The sequence below is a fragment of the Maniola hyperantus genome, chromosome 16 (genome assembly GCF_902806685.2).
Source record: "Maniola hyperantus chromosome 16, iAphHyp1.2, whole genome shotgun sequence".
Lineage (NCBI taxonomy): Eukaryota > Metazoa > Arthropoda > Insecta > Lepidoptera > Nymphalidae > Maniola > Maniola hyperantus.
In genome coordinates, this window is record NC_048551.1 from 9711229 (window position 1) to 9731979 (window position 20751).

The 20751-nt window shown below is 37.8% G+C and overlaps 1 protein-coding gene across 2 annotated transcripts in view; it reads left to right on the top strand.

Annotated features, from left to right (window-relative positions):
* The window catches only part of LOC117989307 (arylalkylamine N-acetyltransferase 1-like), a 69966-nt gene that overhangs the window by 44304 nt on the left and 4911 nt on the right, over positions 1 to 20751 (top strand). For both annotated transcript variants that reach the window (XM_069503847.1, XM_069503846.1), the window contains exons 2-4: positions 2619 to 2743; positions 3053 to 3233; positions 6137 to 6342. In XM_069503847.1, coding sequence (XP_069359948.1) covers positions 2619 to 2743; positions 3053 to 3233; positions 6137 to 6342 — 512 coding nt within the window. The remainder of the gene's footprint in view (positions 1 to 2618; positions 2744 to 3052; positions 3234 to 6136; positions 6343 to 20751) is intronic.

Sequence of the window (20751 nt, forward strand, 5' to 3'; positions counted from 1 at the left end):
GTAATGTCTCGAAAATTTCTAAAGTCCATACTACTCGTGCGCAATAAGTTGAGACCTGGCGGGCGGTGACGCCACAGACGCGTGGTTGTACTGTAGACAAAAATCGGAGCGCGTCGTCGTTGCGTGACGTAAGCAAGTACGAGACTAAGATGTTAAAAAAATGGCGTTGTCTACAGTACAACACGGGAGCTTGAGGGGAAGTTACAGGGCAAGCGGGCGGAGGGTTGCATTCCAGGCGAGTCTCAACTTATCGCGCACGGGTAGTACTTTCATCATCATCATCATCATGATCAACCCATCACCGGCTCACTACAGAGCACAGGTCTCCTCTCAGAGTGAGAAGGGTTTTGGCCATAGTCTACCACGCTGGCCAAGTGCGGATTTTCAGACTTCACACACCTTTGAGAACATTATGGAGAAATCTCAGGCATGCAGGTTTCCTCACGATGTTCTCCTTCACCGTTAAAGCAAGTGATATTTTAATTACTTAAAAATGCACATAACTCCGAAAAGTTAGAGGTGCGTGCGCGGGGTCGAACCTCCGACCTCCGATTGGAAGGCGGACGTCCTAACCACTAGGCTACCACAAGCTATTACTTGCATACTAGTTATTTAAATGCGAACGTATCGTTGTCGGTCTGCTAGCTTTTCACGACCTATCCGATATATTGCACGATTGCTTTGTCTATAGAGCCTAGACGGCTTCGTCGCACCTCTGTATGTAATATCGTACCCTTACTCTGTTACAAATTACAATGCTATGTAAATGCAGCAAACACTTAGATTGGACCTAACCTACTTTGTTAAGCCTATCAGAATATTACCGGAACAATTAAGCTTTTATTTTATACAAACTTAGTCTTTATTCTAAAGGGTATAATATTCATCAGAATCAGTTAAATAAAGTGGTAGATACTCCATTTTGTTGTTTCATGGGTCAAGTCAGGACCTTGATACATTTAGTGATTTAGGGTCTAATGGACAAAGAGCCAGCGCGTGCCAAACCTTCATTATTTTATAAAAGCTGAAAGTTTCTCTGCGTATTGTCCCCAACACAGGGAGGAACGATCAGTGACTATGAGTTTTGGATAATGGTGGCTTTGGGAGATAACAGGTGTTTAACAAGGGTGTGAAAAATCTTATGCCAAGGTTGCCACGACACAATTAGTGTCTATTGCATTACGTGATTTCTAATACTATTCCGAAGAAAATACAAAAAATAAACTTTATACGTTGACGTAAGATTTTTTTACTCCTTTGTTATCTCCCAAAGCCACCATGATTCAAACTTTATAGTCACTGTTGCTCCCTGTGTTGGGGATAATACACAGAGAAACGTTCAGCTTTTATAAAATTACGAAGGTCTGGCACGCGCTGGCTCTCTCTCTATAAGAGAGAGGCACAATGAATAATTTTATCTTGTTTATATACAAAGGTACATTGCTCTGCGTTTAATGTACAATAATAGGAATGGTATAACTAGTCTAAAGACTTAATTATATTTTGTTACCTTGCTGCTTCATTATAAAGGTACTGGATGCTGTTGGATTATTGAGTGTATAACACTCAATAATAATTTAGCAATCAAAATAGGCAATATGTATAATAAAACATGTCAATACTTACAACTACTAAACACCTTCCTTAACAACGACGTCAAAAAGTCCGCCCCTGGTTGCCCCTGGGCCAAAGGTGCCCGTCAAACTGGCTGCATTGCCACGCTGAATGGCTGAATAAACAACCTTTGGATCAGGTAGGCCCCCGAGCGCGGATCGCAGCCTCTTTCCGCCGAAGTTGCGCACGAAACCCTTCGATTCCTTGCCCCAGCAGCCCATTTTGTCTCCACCGCCATTGGGACAAAAAGGTTTTTACCCAGGAGTGGGGCGTATTTAACCTTTTTTCGGGCGGCAGCTGTACTAACTAATTTAAATTGTACTGCCAACATTTAAGAACTAACCATTAATATCGTACCTCACTAATTTAGATAGGGGTTGGGATTAGATCATTCCAGTTATATTCCAGTTTCAATATCATCACCTCTTAATTAATGATGAGTAAGATGACAATAAAGAACTTTGTCACGTCTTCTGTTACCCCATATCGGGTTGCGGTGACGCATACAATAGCTCACACTTGAACACGATCCCTCATGGGATGATTCCCATGTCAGTCTGTCACCACCTGTAATAATTGTGGGTTGGCATCATGGAGCAAGTGGTATTTTATATTTCGTTTCTTACTGTTAAAATATTTTTTAATATTCCAAAAAAATTATAACAATAAAATAATTTATTACAAACCTCTATAGATATAAAATAATAAATAATAAAGAAATTTAAGAATATTTTGTTCAATTCAAAAATCGAATGCGGCCTGCAAGACCTCAACTAAAAAAAACTGCAGTAACTTGAAAATCGAATGCGACAGAGCAAGATTTTGTGAACCTTCGTACTCTGAAAAAAGCACAATGATTTTTTGAAGTCAAAACTTCTTTAGCCGCGTTGGGCGATTTTGGAATGGGTAAAAACCTTAAGATCGCGTCACCGACATGCTAATTATTAATAGTGATCTTCGTAGTACAGATATGTTGTTCAACAAATGTTTTTCTTTGTTTTCAGTTAGCAGATAACCTGCCTAAACAGCTTTCCGAGCTAAATATTCGCCCCCGGGCGATTAAACATGGATACACCTTGCAGAAACTTACGCCAAAGGATAAGGAAGCTGTGATAGAATTTTTGAGAAAGTAAGTTTTTATGACTGAAATATTAAAATTATAACGTCCAGAACGAACCAGTCGAAGCCTATTGGATAACTGCTGAAGCTCAAAACATAGTAAAGTGAAAACTTCAAGAATGTGTTTACCTCTATAAACAAACGACTCTATGGGTCTGCAGTATATATGGCATTAAAATTTCTGTAGGAGACAAAACACTGTTTGAAATACGATAAATTAGATAAAATCTGTGACTCAAATAAATAAACTATATATTGTAGTGACGATTCTGTTTATAGCAAATTAGGTAGGTACCTAAAAGTCATGATTTGTCCCCAGATTCTTCTTCCTCGACGAGCCCCTGAATCAAACGATCAATCTTCTAGAAACACCTGAGTCCCGTTGCTACGAGCTAGAGGAGTACGCGTCTAGTTCACTCGGTGACGGCGCTTCCATAGCAGCCGTCGACGAGAACGGTGACTACGTAGGCATTGTCATCAACGGGGTTGTTAGACGAGAGGTGAGCTATGAAATACGAATATCAACCTGCTAGAAATATCTGAGTCCCGTAGCAACTAGCTACGCGTCTAGTTCACTCGCCGACAGCGCTTCCATAGCAGTCGTCGACGAGCACGTTGTTAGACGAGAGGTCAGCTACGACTGCTACGATTACCAATGTGCTAGAACTAAACAGCAGCCCGTAGCAGCGAGCAACAGTTGCTTCCAGTTCACGCGCTGAAAGCGCTAGAAGCGCTAGCAGCTGTCGACGATTGTCATCAACGGAACTGTTAGACGAGAGTACACTGTGAGTACTAACCTGCTAGAAATACTTGAGTCCTTTTACGAAAACGGTGATTATGTCTTTGAGTCCCGTAGCTACATTTGAGTCCCGTAGTTACGAGCTAGATGATTAAATGCTACTGAAACTTATACGACACATAATAATTGCTATCTCGACCTTTCGCGTACTATAGGTACAGGCCGAGATGACAATCGGGGAGTAAACGCCCCGCACACCCGCACAGCCCCCACGCTGAACCGGTGCGGGAGAGCGCGGGTGACATGCGGGTGTGCGGGGCGTCCCCCCGCCTCATACCGCGATTGCCTCCACCTGTCGCGGACTATACAATTATTATACGTACGGAATAAACTATCATCTTTTTCTTTCTTGCAATACCTTTCAAAAAACGCTTGGTTTATCAATTGTATACGCATCGATAATTTTGGATTAGTTAAAAAAAAATAGAAGCAGTGCCTATCAAGTAGGAATCTTCTATATTATACATATATTATATTGGTATGTAATGTGCTTGTTAATGCAGTAATGCGATTAAACTTGAGAATATACAAGCTATAATTAAAAGCGTCATTAACTAATTAACTCGGAGGAGGTGCCGCTGCAATATACTATATTATTGTGGGCGTGGCGCGACTCATTCTTAAATAACTGATCTTTGACGCAATATATTAATCCAGCCAACCCATTCATCCCAACGTCATCCTAAGACATGGCCCGATCCTCGCAGGAGGCGCCCTTAGAAAGACGTTGCTCCCCGATCTCTCCTATCATTTCTTCGAGGCTCATGATCAACCCATCACTGGCTCACTACAGAACACGGGTCTCCTCTCAGAGTCAGAAGGGTTTTGGCCATAGTCTACCACGCTGGCCATGTGCGCCATCTTAGAGGCTCGAAGAAATATAATTAAAGATAAGTACAGCCCGCTGACAGACAGAGGGACGGACGGATGGACAGCGAAGGCCCCGTTGGCACCCTTCTGGTAGGGTCCCTAAAAATTAAAAGAAATCCTACCATTCTGTGGTTGTGAAGTGCGTGTGTATCAGCCCTAACGATAACTTTGTCGCACCAATAATTGCCAGACCTTTTAAGCTTAACAACTGTAAATGCAGGCATTGTAAGGTAATAGGTCTTGAAACTTCCGCCCAGGTGTTGATTGAATGTCAACGTTTACGGGACGTGTAATGATTTCCAACTATAATTATATAATTGTTAGTTATATAGGTAACAAATCAACACGAGAAGGTGATTATTTACTTTACAGTCTACATTATCTGGCGACCTCCTTGGCGCTGTGTTATGTGCCTTATAATTATAAGCGGGATGTCCCGGTTTCGCTTCCCGGCAGGGGCAATTTGGGAATTCATAATTTCTAAATTGTCTCTGGTCTGGTCTGGACTCTGGTTATCCGCACCCTTTAAATACCCCACCCGCAGTTAACTAACTGTACCTGGACCTCCATGGCGCAGTGGCCAGAGTTATGTGTCTTATAATTATTATAAGTGGGATGTCCTGGTTTCGATTCCCGGCAGGAGCAATTGGAGAATTTATTTTTTCTAAATTGTCTCTGGTTTCATAAAACTGCCATATCCCTCTCAGGTTAGCCCGCTTCTGGCGTCGACTGTATCATCACTCCCTACCATGTCAGCAGTCCGATCGCAGCCAAGGGATAACTTTTATCGAATAAAAACCCAGATAGATAAACGAATATTATGTTTTACTAAAAAAAACTGTAGCATTCATAGGAATTACTGAAAAAGCAGCAATGACTGACGAAGAGATAGAAAAAGTGGCACCAAGGATTCCTTTTTTCCCATTTTGGTATTACATTCCTATTACCGTCATAATCTAAGAATTTGTCTTGTTCACGGTTCAGGAAGATATTATAGCCGATAGCGAGATAGTTGCTTGTAACCTGTTCTACTAACCCATTATTATTATATTGAGGTTGGATAGCATTATCTTGGAGCCTTGATAATAGAATCTGTATCAATCTACCTATTATAAATAATAATGATAGGAAGAGGACAATAAACACTTGACATAGGTCACTACTCCATTCCCGCTCTACCCGTTATCGTAAGCTCAATAAAATTGCGACAGAGGTTAGCCGCCGAATTCAACTCAGCTGGACATGGTTCAGAAAAGTTCGAGATGTTTTCTCTTCGAAATTTCTCAGTGCCTGAAGACTGAAGTCTTCGTATACTTTGCCAATGATAGCATACGAATCTGAGGGATAGTCGCTAGTTTGAGCCTCTTATGGAAGAGTCACTCAGAGTCACTCAACGGGCGATTAAGAGAGCTATATGCTTGTTTCTGTATATGATTTTTGAAATATCAAATAATCAGCTGTCTATAGGTACTCTGTAGTCAGAGTAACTGACACAGCTGAACTGGTTACAAAGCTAAAATAGCAGTGGGCAGGGCACATAGTTCGAAGAACCAATAAATCAACATTTATTTGGTCATTCCAATACCTTGGGACCCGTCGGGGTCCCAAGGTACTGTACAAGGTCCAGAAATACGCGTAACATTTAAGAAGCTTTTAGAGATGTTTCAGTCTTCGGCCCATTATTATAATCTTTTCTTATGTCTGTAATTACAATGGTAACTTTTTGTCATCCAGGAAGTAGACTACACGGACAAATCGGATGACTGCCCTCACCCAAAGTTCAAGCGAATTCTCAAACTTTTGGGACATTTGGATCGCGAGGCCAGGATCTGGGACAAGCTGGACCAAAGCTGTCACACTGTGGTGGAGGTCAGGATAGCGTCCACTCACAGCGACTGGAGGGGCAGAGGACTGATGAGGGTACTCTGCGAAGAGACTGAGTAAGTCGTTTTAAATGCTTTATTACTTAGCTTTACCAGAGTGAACTAGAGTGAGGGAATTCTCGGCTTGATCCTGAATCGACGATATGTTAAATAGTAGGCTATGGATCACCATAGCCTAATATTTAACATATCGTTGATTGTACATCAGTACAATCAAATAAAAGTAGGTCTACTTTAGGGTCAAATTTGTCAAATGTACCTACTAACATTTTACGCCTGCTAGTGACGTCAAAACCTCGACTTTTGTCAGAAGTTCCCCAACTGTCGTGAACTGTGGCTTCACCTCAAGCTTATACAGGGTGTAACCAGAACGCTAGCAAAAACGTAGCGTTATTGTTATACTACCTAAACACGATCCAATACCAATAACCATTTGCCTCATTTTGTAGTTTTAGTGATTTAGTAGGTATTTTTCAACCCCGCAATGTATGGCGTGCATAACTCTGGTTAATGCCCCGCCTACGACGTGCTATTGATTTCGAATGGCCTACTTAAGCAACGTTCGTTGACCTCTAACGTCAGTTTATTTGCAAAATATAGGTTTTTTTTGGTTTTTTCGCCTTTCTTTGTGTTATCATATCAGTAATCATCAGTAGGATCACCTGTCTTCGTTTTTGCTAGCATTCTGGTTACATCCTGTATATGGCTCGCTCGTAAATATTTCGTTCGTTTCAACAGGATACAATCTCGTCAACATTCAATTGCTTACAGGATTTCAATTCCAAGTAAGGTCGGACTAAAAAGCTGTTTGTCTCACTACCTCTTATTAGTAGGTACATGATACCTTTTAATGCTGGTCACGTTTTCGGCAATTAAAACATAATTGAAGCGATTTAATATCTAAAGTCTAAACACAAATAGAATAAATAACCTTATTCTATTTTTAGCTGCATCACATTAGGAAATACTTTGTCTGGGATTTTTTTGCGAACAAATAATAATAAGTAATAATTATTATTATAATATTAAGTAGGTACTCATTAAGTATCACAGACAGGACAATGTATGCCGCAGTCAAAGTTAAATGTCCGATTTTTTATGGTATGGCTAGGACCTAGGTGCTCTACAAAAATTGTTGTAGATCCGCTTAGACATTTTGCTGCCTATGGTAGGTTAGGTGTAAGCGACAGGTTGAGATGGCAATCGGGGTATGAGGCGGGGGGCCGACCCACACATCCGCACAGTGCCCGCGCTCGTCCGCACCGGGTTAGCGCGCGGGCTGTGCGGGTGTGCACCGATTACCATTTCGACCTGTCGCCTACTATACCTATCTAATATATTCTAAGTAGTGATACCCATTAGTATTATGGTGTACCTAAGTACAATCATACGAAACGAAGGAGCAAATTCTTGTATGCTTACCTACGTAGGAACCTTAAATAATAGGGAAATCGGTTTAGTAAAATAAATATCGCAGTAAAAATATAACCCTTAGGTTATCCACGCTGGGTATTAATTATCTAGTGATATTCCTAAGGTGTTATTTTTTTGTTTTTAAAACTATGCATAGAATTAGTACCTCATCATTTATTTTAAAACTAAACTAAAAACTAGTAGGTAGAGGTAGGTGGTAAGTAACCTATGAGCATTTTTCTAACATCGCAAATATAAATATACAGGAAGAGATACGGTTTCAAACGTAAACGTAGCCTGCTCGCCTCAGTTTTTCAATAATATTGCAATCATAATTTGCACTATAACTATTCCAACCACTGACCTAATTAATACACGCTGATATAGTACGCTGGACCTGCGATTGATGACGTAAGTATTTTTGCAGAAACTTGATTTGCGCCATTTTGGCGTTTCTGCTGTCAGCAGCAGTGAGCTTCATGTGAGCTTACTAAACTAAAACTAATTGTTAGTGATAAGACATCTGTCAACATAGTGTTAACAAGAAAACCATTTGACACAAATTGTTAATTTTAATTTCCGGTAAGCTCGGTGGGGCGCTTTGAATCGGTACGAAAAATAACTGTTTTTGACAGTTATTTTTCGATATGACATGACTATGGGCGCAAATACGCTGGAAGACACACGTCTTCCAGCGTACTTACGTCCATTGTCCAATGTCCATGTCCATGTCCATTTCAGTGATTCACGACATACAATCCCAATGATACGCGGTAGTGAGGCAGTGATACTAGTATTATATATGGATGAAGGCTTCGTTACAAGAAAAAATATGTATTTAGCATTATAAATTGTTATCAAGGCTTTTAATACGATATTAAATTTAATTTTACAGCTACGACCACACGAATTAAGATTTGCGCAATTCGAATAGGGGCAGATGAGCCAATGAACCATATAAGTACCTAATATTTTGATATACCTATACTTTTCAACGCGGGAAATCAAAGAGTCCCCGCGCTATTTTTCAAAAACCCAAATCCAAGCCGATCAGTACCCTCATTATAAATGTGAAAGTGTGTTTGTTTGTTGGTTTGCCCTTCAATCACGTTGCAACGGTCCAACGGATTGATGTGATTTTTTGCATGGAAAGACCTGGAGAGTGGCATAGGCTACTTTTTATCCCAGAAAATCGAAGAGTTCCCACGGGATTTTTAAAAACGCGGGCAATCAGCTAGTTTATAATAAATCTGAAAACTAGCCAAAACCAAATTTTACTATATTTTAACTATTTAGCGTAGCTGAAGAAATAAAAAATCGGTCAAGTGCGAATCGGACTCGCATACCAAGGGTTCCGTACCATCGTAGAGGAAAGAACACTTTTTGTTATAGCGGCAATAGAAATACACATTCTGTGATCAACTCTCTACCTATTACGGCGCACGAGACACAGACAGGCGGACGGACGGACAGCGGAGTCTTGGTACTTAGGGTCTTGTTGTCACCCGTCGGGTACGGAATCCTAAAAAGCACATCATTCGGAGTGAAATCAAACGACATAGGTAGATACAAGATAGGAGTGATTGAGCGCAAGAAGCTTACACAGCATCCTACATTTTCTCTACCTAGTACCTAGTTGGGTTGTATGTTTACGTTAGTAGTATTATATCTATATGATCTACCTTCTACTGATTAACATACAGCTGCAGTAATTAATGCATTCATAACACTAGAGCTGTATTCCGTAACATTTCTGGGTCACTATAATAAAGATCATTGTCCTCAGAACGAAACAACTCCATCTGGCCGTTTGTTGATCAGTTGACCACTTTATTAATAAAGTGGCGTAACAATAAAATCGTGTCATTATTCCGCGCGCTTCACACATGCAATTTACGGTCCAAGATCCCAGTGCCCCCAGACGTTACTTATTTTCTGAGAAATAAAATGTGTGGGATAGGACAGTGTTAGTGTGTACTATTTGCTTGCTTGTGCCACCGGCGAATTTAAAGATATCAGTTGCTAAGAGTAAGTACATATCTATATACATTACTCACTTTTCTTAAAGTCTGAGTGCTAATTTTGATTTGATTATTATTTTCTAAGTACATAGCGCAAACTGTAGCGTCTAAAATATTGAATATTAATTATTAACAATATTTTGTAAAATATACATATAAATCAGCATTCAGACTTTAAGAAAAGTGAACAATGTTTTTACGTAAGTACTTTTAGCAGCTGATACCTATACATTGGCAGTCGGCATAAACTAGCAGATAGTAATATGTAGATACGTCTGGCGGCACTGGGATCTTGGACCATTACGACAAGCACAAAACCAGTCGGCTGTCACAGATTAAACATGACAGTATAACCACTTATCTATGCACTTAACCATCCCATCATTACATTATTGTCTACATTTTGTACAATTATTGCGTCAAAATGACGGAACTTCCGTCTTATAATCACAATTACATTTTTCATAATATTATGACCTTTATTAGCAAATCATGAAGCAAATTCAGCTTTATTAGCGAATTAACAACACTACTGTTGTGTTAAACATGCGTATATGAGAATTCAGATATTATTTATCTATATAAATAAAAATGTTATAAAATATTATGTTAATTTGTAAAAAACTACCTGATCTTTTTAGTAGATATCTTTAATCTCAAAGATTCTAAGTAGCATATTATAAAATATTCAAAAACGCTATAACTACGTTAAATGTTTCAATATCCACGTTTGCTATATTTTTTCGACTAATTAGTTTAGGCTGATTGCTGATTTTTGCAAGATCTAGCTTTTCTTAGTAGGTAAGACTTCATTTTATGTTTCTTGTAATGTTTATGTTTGTGTAGTTTATGTACCTAAACTTCTATCAACTCTAAATTAGTACAGATTTTTACTTTGCAAACTTCGGAGATAATTATAAGTGATCCTATAAGGGTTCATTATTCCTTTTGAAGTACGGAACCCTAAAAATGATGTTTAGAGAAGAAGAACTAGATGATACCCGCGACATAATCCGTGTGTATGTGATCAAAGTAGCTTAGGTCCTTCCCCGGGATGGCTGTGCCAAAATCGGTTAAAAGGATGGACCGTGAAAAGCTAGCAAACAGACATACACACTTTCGCAATTATAATGGGGTATTATTAATATTATAGGTTTTGGTACAGAATCCTAAAAATAAAGATTATAGTGGCATATTTTTACACTATGGCAATAAAATATGTATATTGTATATATTATATTTTATAGTATGTACCTATTAGAGTGTATGTGTTTATATATACCTATATATATTATATTTATAGCTACATTGCGACTCCCCGTCTTACAGTTCTATAAGTTCTTAAGTATGGGTTGCCTGGAAGAGATCACTTTAGTGATAAGGTCGCCCTTTGTTTTTTAAGTGTATCCTGTATTCTTACACTCTGTAAATCTATTAACAATAAAGTTATTTTAAATTAAATTAAATTAAAATGGTATGGTATGGTAATAAATTAAATCAATCTCGTAAAATATCTGATACCTATAACTGACCTTTGCTGACCATTCTCATTTACAAACAACAAGCAAAATGAGCCTCAATAGCTCAACTGGTAAAGGAGTGGACTGAAACCGAAAGGTCGACGGTTCAAACCCCGCCCGTTGCACTATTGTCGTACTTACTCCTAGCACAAGCTTCACGCTTAGTTGGAGAGGAAAGGGGAATATTAGTCATTTAACATGGCTAATCTTCTTTAAAAAAAAATGCTCTGCGTTTAACGTTAATTGAATTATCAAATAACACGTAAATCAGACAAAAAAAAAAATTGCTGTTCCGACTTACGTACTTTATTTTACCGCTTGTAGGGTTCCATTGTAAAATAAAAATCCTTATACTTATTATTTTAATCTAATTTCTGTTTGTTGCATACAAATCTTTCTTGTTTTGCACTGTGGTGCTATTATTAAATTATTGTAGGTATTTGCAAATATAATTGAAGGCGACCTCCCCAATAATTAAACAAAGCAACGAAAGTATTATATATCCTTATAGTATATATCTAGGATATATAGATTTATATATCCTATTAATATTATTAATGTGAAAGTGTGGATGTTTGGATGTTTGGAAGTTTGTTACTCAATCACGCAAAAACGGCTGAACGGATTTGGATCAAATTTGGAATGGAGATAGATTATACACTGGATAAACACATAGGCTACTTTTTATCCCGGAAAATTCAAAGAGTTCTCGCGGGATTTTGAAAAATGTTAATCCACGCGGACGAAGTCGCGGGCATCAGCTAGTCTATAATATAAAAATGAATCACTAAATGTGTTGGTCATCGCAAATCTCGAGAACAGCTGAACCGATTTCGCTAATTCTTTTTTAATAATATTCCTTGAAGTACCTACGAGGATGGTTCCTACGAAGAAAAATTAAAAAAAAATTGAATCGACTGTTAGGCGGAACGAAGTTCGCCAGGGCAGCTAATCTGCTAATATAATTATACCTACAGAATGTTATCCAGTACACGTCCTAATATTTATGATGCATGAAATATGCTAAATTTAAAATATTACACTATAAAATGAATTAAGCGTTAGCTAAATATTTCATAACTAGGCGGATGTACTTACAAGAAGGTAAAAATGTGTACTTACTTATTTACATACATATTATTATAATCCATCCATACTAATATTATAAATGCGAAAGTGTGTCTGTCTGTCTGCCTTTCTGTCTGTCTGTTTGTCTGTCTGCTAGCCTTTCACGGCCCATCCGTTCAACCGATTTTGACGAAATTTGGTACAGGGATAGCTTGCATCCCGGGGAAGGACATAGGCTACTTTTTATCCCGGAAAATCAAAGAGTTCCCATGGGATTTTTAAAAACCTAAATCCACGCGGACGAAGTCGCGGGCTTCATCTAGTCACATTATAAGACTCCTATTCAAATACGTTGTTAACAAAGAATTATTTCAAAATGAAGACTTGATCACATAGACTTCGAAGATACCCGACTTTTTAGTGGCCATCCTTTGCACATAATCATTTGGGCTCCGAGATTTAAATTGCCCTTTCTAATATATATTTTTTCTATTGATATTAGGGGCTAAGCCATATTTGGGCTGACCATGGATAAAAATAGCAGCGGAGGCTTCTGAGAGTGAAAATCCAAGAGTTCCCAAGGGATTTTTAATAACCTGACTCCACGCGGACAAAGTCGCGGCCATCATCTAGTTACATAATATTTCTGCCTGCTTTGGAATTTTTCTAAAGAGGACTGATTTTTCAAGATTTGGAGGCCCCCTTAGAAGCGGAGGCCCGCGGCTAGCGCCCCACCCGCCTGTATATACTAATGTTTTTATTTGCGTAAACATGCGTAAACCATATTACGCATCATGCCCAGTTCCGCTTTACCTTGCCTTATCTAAAACATAAAGCACCCAATTCAAACGTTAAACCACTTCCTTAATTGACTGTTAATTAACGATAGGAAATCTTTAGTGTTATAATTTCCATAGGTACATCCGTTTGTGAACATTTAAACACGTAATTTAATAACCCTCATGATCAATCACTTTTTATTTGAAATATTTATCAAAATGGAAATTAAATCCTAGAGAATATTATAATGAAGTGACTAATTAGCCGACTAGCTCTGGCTCGCAAGGATAGCCTCAAGTGTTACCCACTTCATCATCATTAAATGAGTCCCTCCCTTCAGGCATAGGGCACACAATGACTCTTTTTCTTTTCTTTTTTTATGGATTACAAGTTAGCCCTTGATTGCGATCTCACCTGGTGGTAAGTGATGATGCAGACTCGTGTCCAAGCTGATCTATTAGACGCCATGCTTCAAGCTTCAACTCGCATCAAGCGAGGGCGATCTTTCTTGCCTCATCTAAAATACTTATTACTTAGTGGTAGGTACGCCGCCGCCACGTTTTTAGGGTTCCGTACCTCAAAAGGAAAAACGGAACCCTTATAGGATCACTTTGTTGTCTGTCTGTCTCTCTGTCTGTCTGTTTGTCGGTATGTCAAGAAACCTACAGGGTACTTCCCGTTGACCTAGAATCATGAAATTTGTTAGGTAGGTAGGTCTTATAGCAGACATTAGGGGAAAAATCTGAAAACCGTGCATTTGTGGTTTACATCACACAAAAAAAATTGTGATCATGAACTAAAACTTAGTATTTTCAATTTTCGAAGTACATACTTAAGTATGTTAGTTAAGTATGTATAGTTATATCTTAAGATATAACTATATCAAGTGGGGTATCATAATATGAAAGGGCTTCTCTGTGCATTCTAAAACAGATTTCAATTTATTTTTATGCATCATAGTTTTTGAATGATTGTGCGAAATGTCGAAAAAATACAACTGTAGTACGAAACACTCGTTTCTACCTACAAAGCTACCTATCGATATGAAATATGTGGCCTTCTTCCTTATGCTTTGGGGCACATTTTATGATAGTAATTAATGATAGGCTTACCATGGATAGTAATTAATGTTATGCTATTATCTATTTAATTAACTATAGGTAGGTAGGTAATTTATAAAAATGGAGGTCAGAATAAATAACATTTTAATTCTTGAAGTATAATATCATAAAATAAGCATATAAATGGACATACGTATAATGTAAAAAAAACAATTAATATATTATAATATAAACATTATAGGTACTTCTATAACCTTTTATTAATAAAAGGTTATAGAAGTACCTATAACCTTTTAAACCGACTTCAAAAAAGGAGGAGGTTCTCAATTCGTCGGAATCTTTTTTTAAAAAGAATAGAATAGAATAGAATAATGTTTATTCGAGGTATATAGGTGGTACATGGTGTAGGCAATATCGTCCTGTACAGCAGTGCAACACCTCGAACAGGTAGGCCACTCAGCTTGTGTTGAGACGTCGGGCCCCTCAGACACAAACCTCTAGAGCAAATATCTGAGGTACCAGATGCCCCAACGCTGATTTTCAGTGACCGCCTTTTAAAAAAAGGTTATAATTATTATTGTTAAGTACCTACTTACTTCCTATTGATTTAAATAGGTATTATATCTATTTTAATTTATGAAAATATTTTTAGAAGGTCGTGACTCCTTTCCATTAATCAAATAATGGCAGGAGTTCTCTTGGGATAATAATGCGGTGGGTTCCCAGATCCTTCCGCATATAACTACTAGTGAGTTGTATGCGGAGAGAGAGAGTAAGAGAACAAGATTTGGACCTCCGAAGTCGATCACCCATCCAGTTACCAACTTGGGTCAACGTTGCTTTATGTTCAATCGCAATCGATTGATATCTCGTATCCGTTGTCACAATTAGACCACATATTCCTAAGACACGTCAGAAAACTAATCTATACTAATATTATAAATGCGAAAGTGTATCTATCTGTCTGTCTGCTAGCTTTTCACGGCTCAACCGTTCAACCGATTTTGACGAAATTTGGTACAGAGACAGCTTGCATCCTGGGGCTTTACATACATAGATTACTTTTTATCCCTGAAAATTAAAGAGTTCCCACGGGATTTTCAAAAACCTAAATCCACGCGGACGAAGTCGCGGGTATCGTCTAGTATGACATAGTTTATCTTGTTGCAGACGTATAGCGAGAGAGCTCGGCGCTGGAGCACTTCGGATGGACACAACCTCCGCCTTCTCTGCTTCAGCAGCTGAACGACTCAAGTACAAGAAAGTGTACGGCCTCTTCTACTCAGAGCTGCCGTACGCCCCGCACCCCGACCCGCCGCATCTTGAAGCTAGAGTGTATATTAAAGAGTTGTTGTAACTTATCCATATAATGCGAAGCACCTTGACCACAAGCGAAGGCCTAATCCCTTCCCATTCTGAGAAGAGACCCGTGCTTGGTAGTGGCCTGACGATGGCTTGACCATGATGATGATGATCTATAATGCGTTATTAAGCTTCAAGTATGTTAAGGCTATTCCACATTCGCACGTAAAAACGCCGCGAAAAAATCGCGAACGAGAATGCTGTACTCTACCTATAATTTCCATGAAATCTAAATATATATAAAAGGAAAAGATGACTGACTGACTGACTGATCTATCAACGCACAGTTAAAACTACTGGACGGATCGGGCTGAAATTTGGCATGCAGATAGCTATTATGACGTAAACATCCGCTAAGAAAGGATTTTTGAAAATTCAGCCCGTAAGAGGGTGAAATAGGGATTTTAAATTTGTGTAGTCCACGCGGAAGAAGTCGCAAGCATAAGCTAGTTGATAAATCAGTATGTAAATGAAATTCTTCGTTTTGGCTGATAAATCAAGTTACAAAGCTGAAAACGGTGAATATTATGAATATACATTGAGTTTGCATTATACATGTAATGGAGTCAAAACGAGTTACCTACCTAAAATAAGCTATAGGTAATTGTTTCTCATTAAATAATCTTAAGTACCTACGTGAAACCCAAAGCCGCTAGCGGCCTCATATCGTTCATCTCTGTATTCTCATACTACCAATCAAATGTTAATGTGTATAGTGCATTCAAAATAAACTGGCCTGATTCCACTTGAGACCGTCATTAGCAATAACAATAGGATTACATTCAACATGCCACGTAAACAATACGGGGCAGTAAACCAAACACTCATAGAGCTCATTCGTTTTTAAACTAGCGGGTTCAACCTCATAGTGTTGATACTTTTGAATTCACCCGCCACGACTTAATCCTATTGTTATTGTAAATGACGGTCTCAAGTGGAATCACGCCAGTTTATTTTGAATGCACTATACCCAACTTATCATATAAAACGGCTTTGGTGTGTCACTTTACACGGTCTCTATCCTTTGTACCTACCTTAAAGAAAAAACTGGTAACCAAAACATTTCATAAAATGAAATCATGACCTAACTGCGATACGTATATAACGATCCTTCTTGTTACCTACCAAAAGTATTTTTGACAAAGAAATATTTTATCGAATTTACGACATTCCTTTGCACAACTTAATTTGATTACGAATGTTCACTTACACGAATTACCAAACGAACAACGATGAGTTGACTAATGAGTGAATAAATTATGTAAAACCTATATGCTTCCTCGTGAGTATGTGAAGGCACTTTGTTGACGCCTAAAAAAATTAATAGCAAAACCAAATACTTGTGAAATTGATATTAGAAATGCAGCTGTTCCACTATTATAGAATAGTGTAGCTATACCAACGACCTCTACTCTATGTACTATGCAATAGATAGGTTATTCTGAACAAAAATAGTATTCTATGAAGACGTAAAAATTTGTATGACACTGGCCATCAAGTTAAAAGCTAGTTACAGCCTTCAAATTTTTTTGTTTGGAATGCCTGTTTAGTGTGAAGAACCTTAGAGCGCATGACACTTTTTAAAAGTAGAAAAATAAGAATTACCCAGTACAGTAGGGAGCTAAACAATTTGTGAATCGACCTTTAGAAGAAAAGAGCTTTCGGCTTCGTAGAGCGTTGTCTCTGTCACTTATTCCTATGTGACGTTTTGTCGGTCTCAACGACAGAGACAACGCTCTACAAAACTGCTATCGCTTTCTAAAAGTCGATGTACCTACAATATTTCCTGTCGAGTACTGTAAGTAGGTACCTACCAAATCTTATGGTTTTAGTTTAGAAGTTAGAATTCGATCAAAGATAAATCATGTCATGCGCCTAATCATGGTAAGACCTCAATATCTAATCCTACGCTGATTAAAATTTGTTTTTAGTCAGGCGCAAACCTTTTACCAAAAAAGTATAAAACAAAATAAAATGTGTGTGATATAGCTTAATGTACCTATTTCCTATCACCTATGTACCTAGTACCTAGTTCCTTTAAAAAAATCTCGTTATTAATAAGTACCTAATAATTTCTATAATAATAATAATAATTGTGTATCGTACCAATCGTCAATTTATTACGGCTGTAGTCAAAATCAATGTGATTGTAATCAAAACTAGATTTAATTATTATGTACCTACTATGTATCGTCATAAAAGTAATTAATTGAGTATGTATGTAACTAAGTTATAACAATAAAATATATTTAAAATGCTATGTCTAGTTTTATTTTTTCACAAGTTGTCCCACCTTGACTAGCTGTCGACTATTTTACTCGCTCAAAAAACGTACAATCGATGTATCTACCTACCTATGATTCTGTGTCAATAAGAGATAAATCAGCGGACGATAGAGAGAGCTATGCTTGGAGTGTCTGATTTGATCATCATCAACCGATAGATGTCCGCAGCTGGACATAGGTCTCTTGTAGAGACTTCCACACGCCACGGTCTTGCCGCTTGCGCCGCCTGAATCCAGCGGCTCCTTGGGACTCGTCTGATGTCGTCCATCCACCTAGTTGGAGGTCTTCCAACGCTGCCTCTCCCGGTGCCAGGTCGCTATTCTGGCACCTTGGGACCCCAACGTCTATCGGTTTTTCGAATCATGTGCCCTGCCGATTGCCACTTTAGCTTCGCAACCCGTTGAGGTAGTTGGGCGTCTTCGTTACCGTCATTTTATGCATTCAGCATGACAGCCTACTTTTTATTCCGGAAAATCAAAGAGTTCCCACGGGATTTCATAAACCTAAATCCCTGCGGATGGAGTCGCGGGCATTAGCTAATTTAAATATATTTAAGTATTTAGATGATGCCTGTGACTTTGGGTGCGTGGATTTACCTAGTTTTTTTTAAAATCCTGTGGGACCTATTAAATTTATTGGGGTAAAAAGTGCTCTGAAGGTAGTTAGGTACATTCTGGAGGGTTGCCTAAGCAGACCGCGATATGCCAGCATTTCGGTTTTGGACTACAACATAAAAATAGATTGTGTATCTAAGCTTTGATCGACGTTCGGAAATCGTACTTACGTAATACTGAGTAGGTACAATCAAAAAGATTAAATCTTTCCGATAAAATATAACATATAAGTGACACACTGAATAGTGAGAATGACAAAAAAAGATAAGACCAACGCATTGAACTCACACGTTGACAAAATATTTATTTAAGGCGCAGTTGATGCCACAAGCATTAAATTGGTTTCTTTGATGGCGTTAAAAATAGTTAAAATATCTACATACGCCCACTAATTATTATCTTATCAAACGACAAGAGGTAGTTGACCTCAGCCCGTCATACTGTTAGTTGGTAAACCACATCGCATTCATTCATAGTCATCATAACATGAGCTTGTCAAGTCAAGTATGCCTAATAGTTCTGTGGGTACGGTTGTACCGTACCTAATCGATTTTTCGAAAAACTTTTTCAAAAATTGTGCACGGAATAGCAATATTATAAAAGTTCTTATCTCTAGGTAAGTAATGCTAAACATATTTATTTTTAATATTTTATGTAGGTACTTACCTACCTACTTATTAAATTACTTAATTATACTTGGATGAATGATGATTTATATACATACTATATCTGTGATATTATACATTATGTAGAAATTTTTTCTACCGGTTCTTCGGTTAGGTAGGTGTTAGGTTCGTTAGGTTAGGTTTGTATGTTAGGTACCAAGATATTAAGTTAACAAATTGCAAGATTTTTCCTGCAGTAGTAGGTATTAAACGTAACTTAAGGCGAAGTCAATTATTACCGTGAGAAAACGAAGAAACCATGGTAATTATATCTACTTATGGGTGAAAGGTTAAGAGACAACCAAACCCTACCTACCTGATTATTTTTTGATAACTACTTAATTCAAATATGAATTGCGCTCACAATTTAGGACTTAACTACTTAATTAACATTTTCAATAATTATTTCTATTGGTCCCTAAGTCATAAAAAAGTAGACAGTCTTCCACCAAATCCAGTACAAACAGTCCAGTACAGTACAGGAAATCGCGCGCCAGAATTTTCTTTCCATGATGTCATAGGCGCGAAACTTTTCTTACGTTTTCCCGTTACACGCTCGTTTGTCCTTGGAGGTCCTTGGACAACATGTAGAGAACATTTTACTAATATCCATTTCAATTTACTGTTCTTATCAGCGAGAGTAAAGCTTGGCCTTAAGACGTGAAGACTATTTTTATCACAACCGTTATGTTTATACATATCAGCCATCCGAAAGACCAGTTGGTCGCGCGCGAGCCTCGAAGCAGCCTTATTCTGTGTCGAAACGCCGCCATTAAATATTAATAAAATCGTTAGGTACCTACCTATTTGATTATCTCGTTTAATTATTAAAAAACGTGTACGAAATACAATAAAACGTATCTAAACGTTCACCATTATTTTTAAATCTTTAGGTAGTTCTCTGTTTACAAAGTTAGGTAGTGGGTATGTATTGTAGGTATCTAGTATCTGTGGATGTTTAAGATAAGAATTATAAGTTTTTTTATAGCAATAGGCTACTTGACAATTTTTTTAAGTTGGTCTTAAATGGTTAATATTTGTCCTATTATATCAAAAAAATTAACACTATATTTTTTTGCGCCCTAAAAACCGTAAAACTTTAATTTAAAAAAATATTTTTCTTAGACAGGTGAAAACACTGTGGTTATACTGTTGTTTACAAATGCATGACGTCAGAGCACAGATAATCTATCGGCCAAACATGGCCGACAGTGTTTTCACCTGTCTAAGAAAAATATTTTTTTAAATTAAAGTTTTACGGTTTTTAGGGCGCAAAAAAATATAGTGTTAATTTTTTTGATATAATAGGACAAATATTAACCATTTAAGACCAACTTAAAAAAATTGTCAAGTAGCCTATTGTATTATCTGTTCTGTACCTATGCTGTTACGTAATTTGCAATATTCCAACTGGTCCTACAGTACCTGCCTACTAGTAACAAAATTACGATAAAATTGCCAAGTTAGAGTAATCTCTCTCACACTTGTATACTCACTTGTAGATTTAGATATGCAGTAGAGTTGCAGGCTCTAAAGTTAAACTAACGAAATAAATATATAGGTATATGTGCTAGGTAGGTAGTACCTACTAGGTATTTACATATTTAAAAATATTCGTTATTACTTTACTTACTACCTATCGTACCTATTGCACGAATGCGATCCAAGTTTTACACG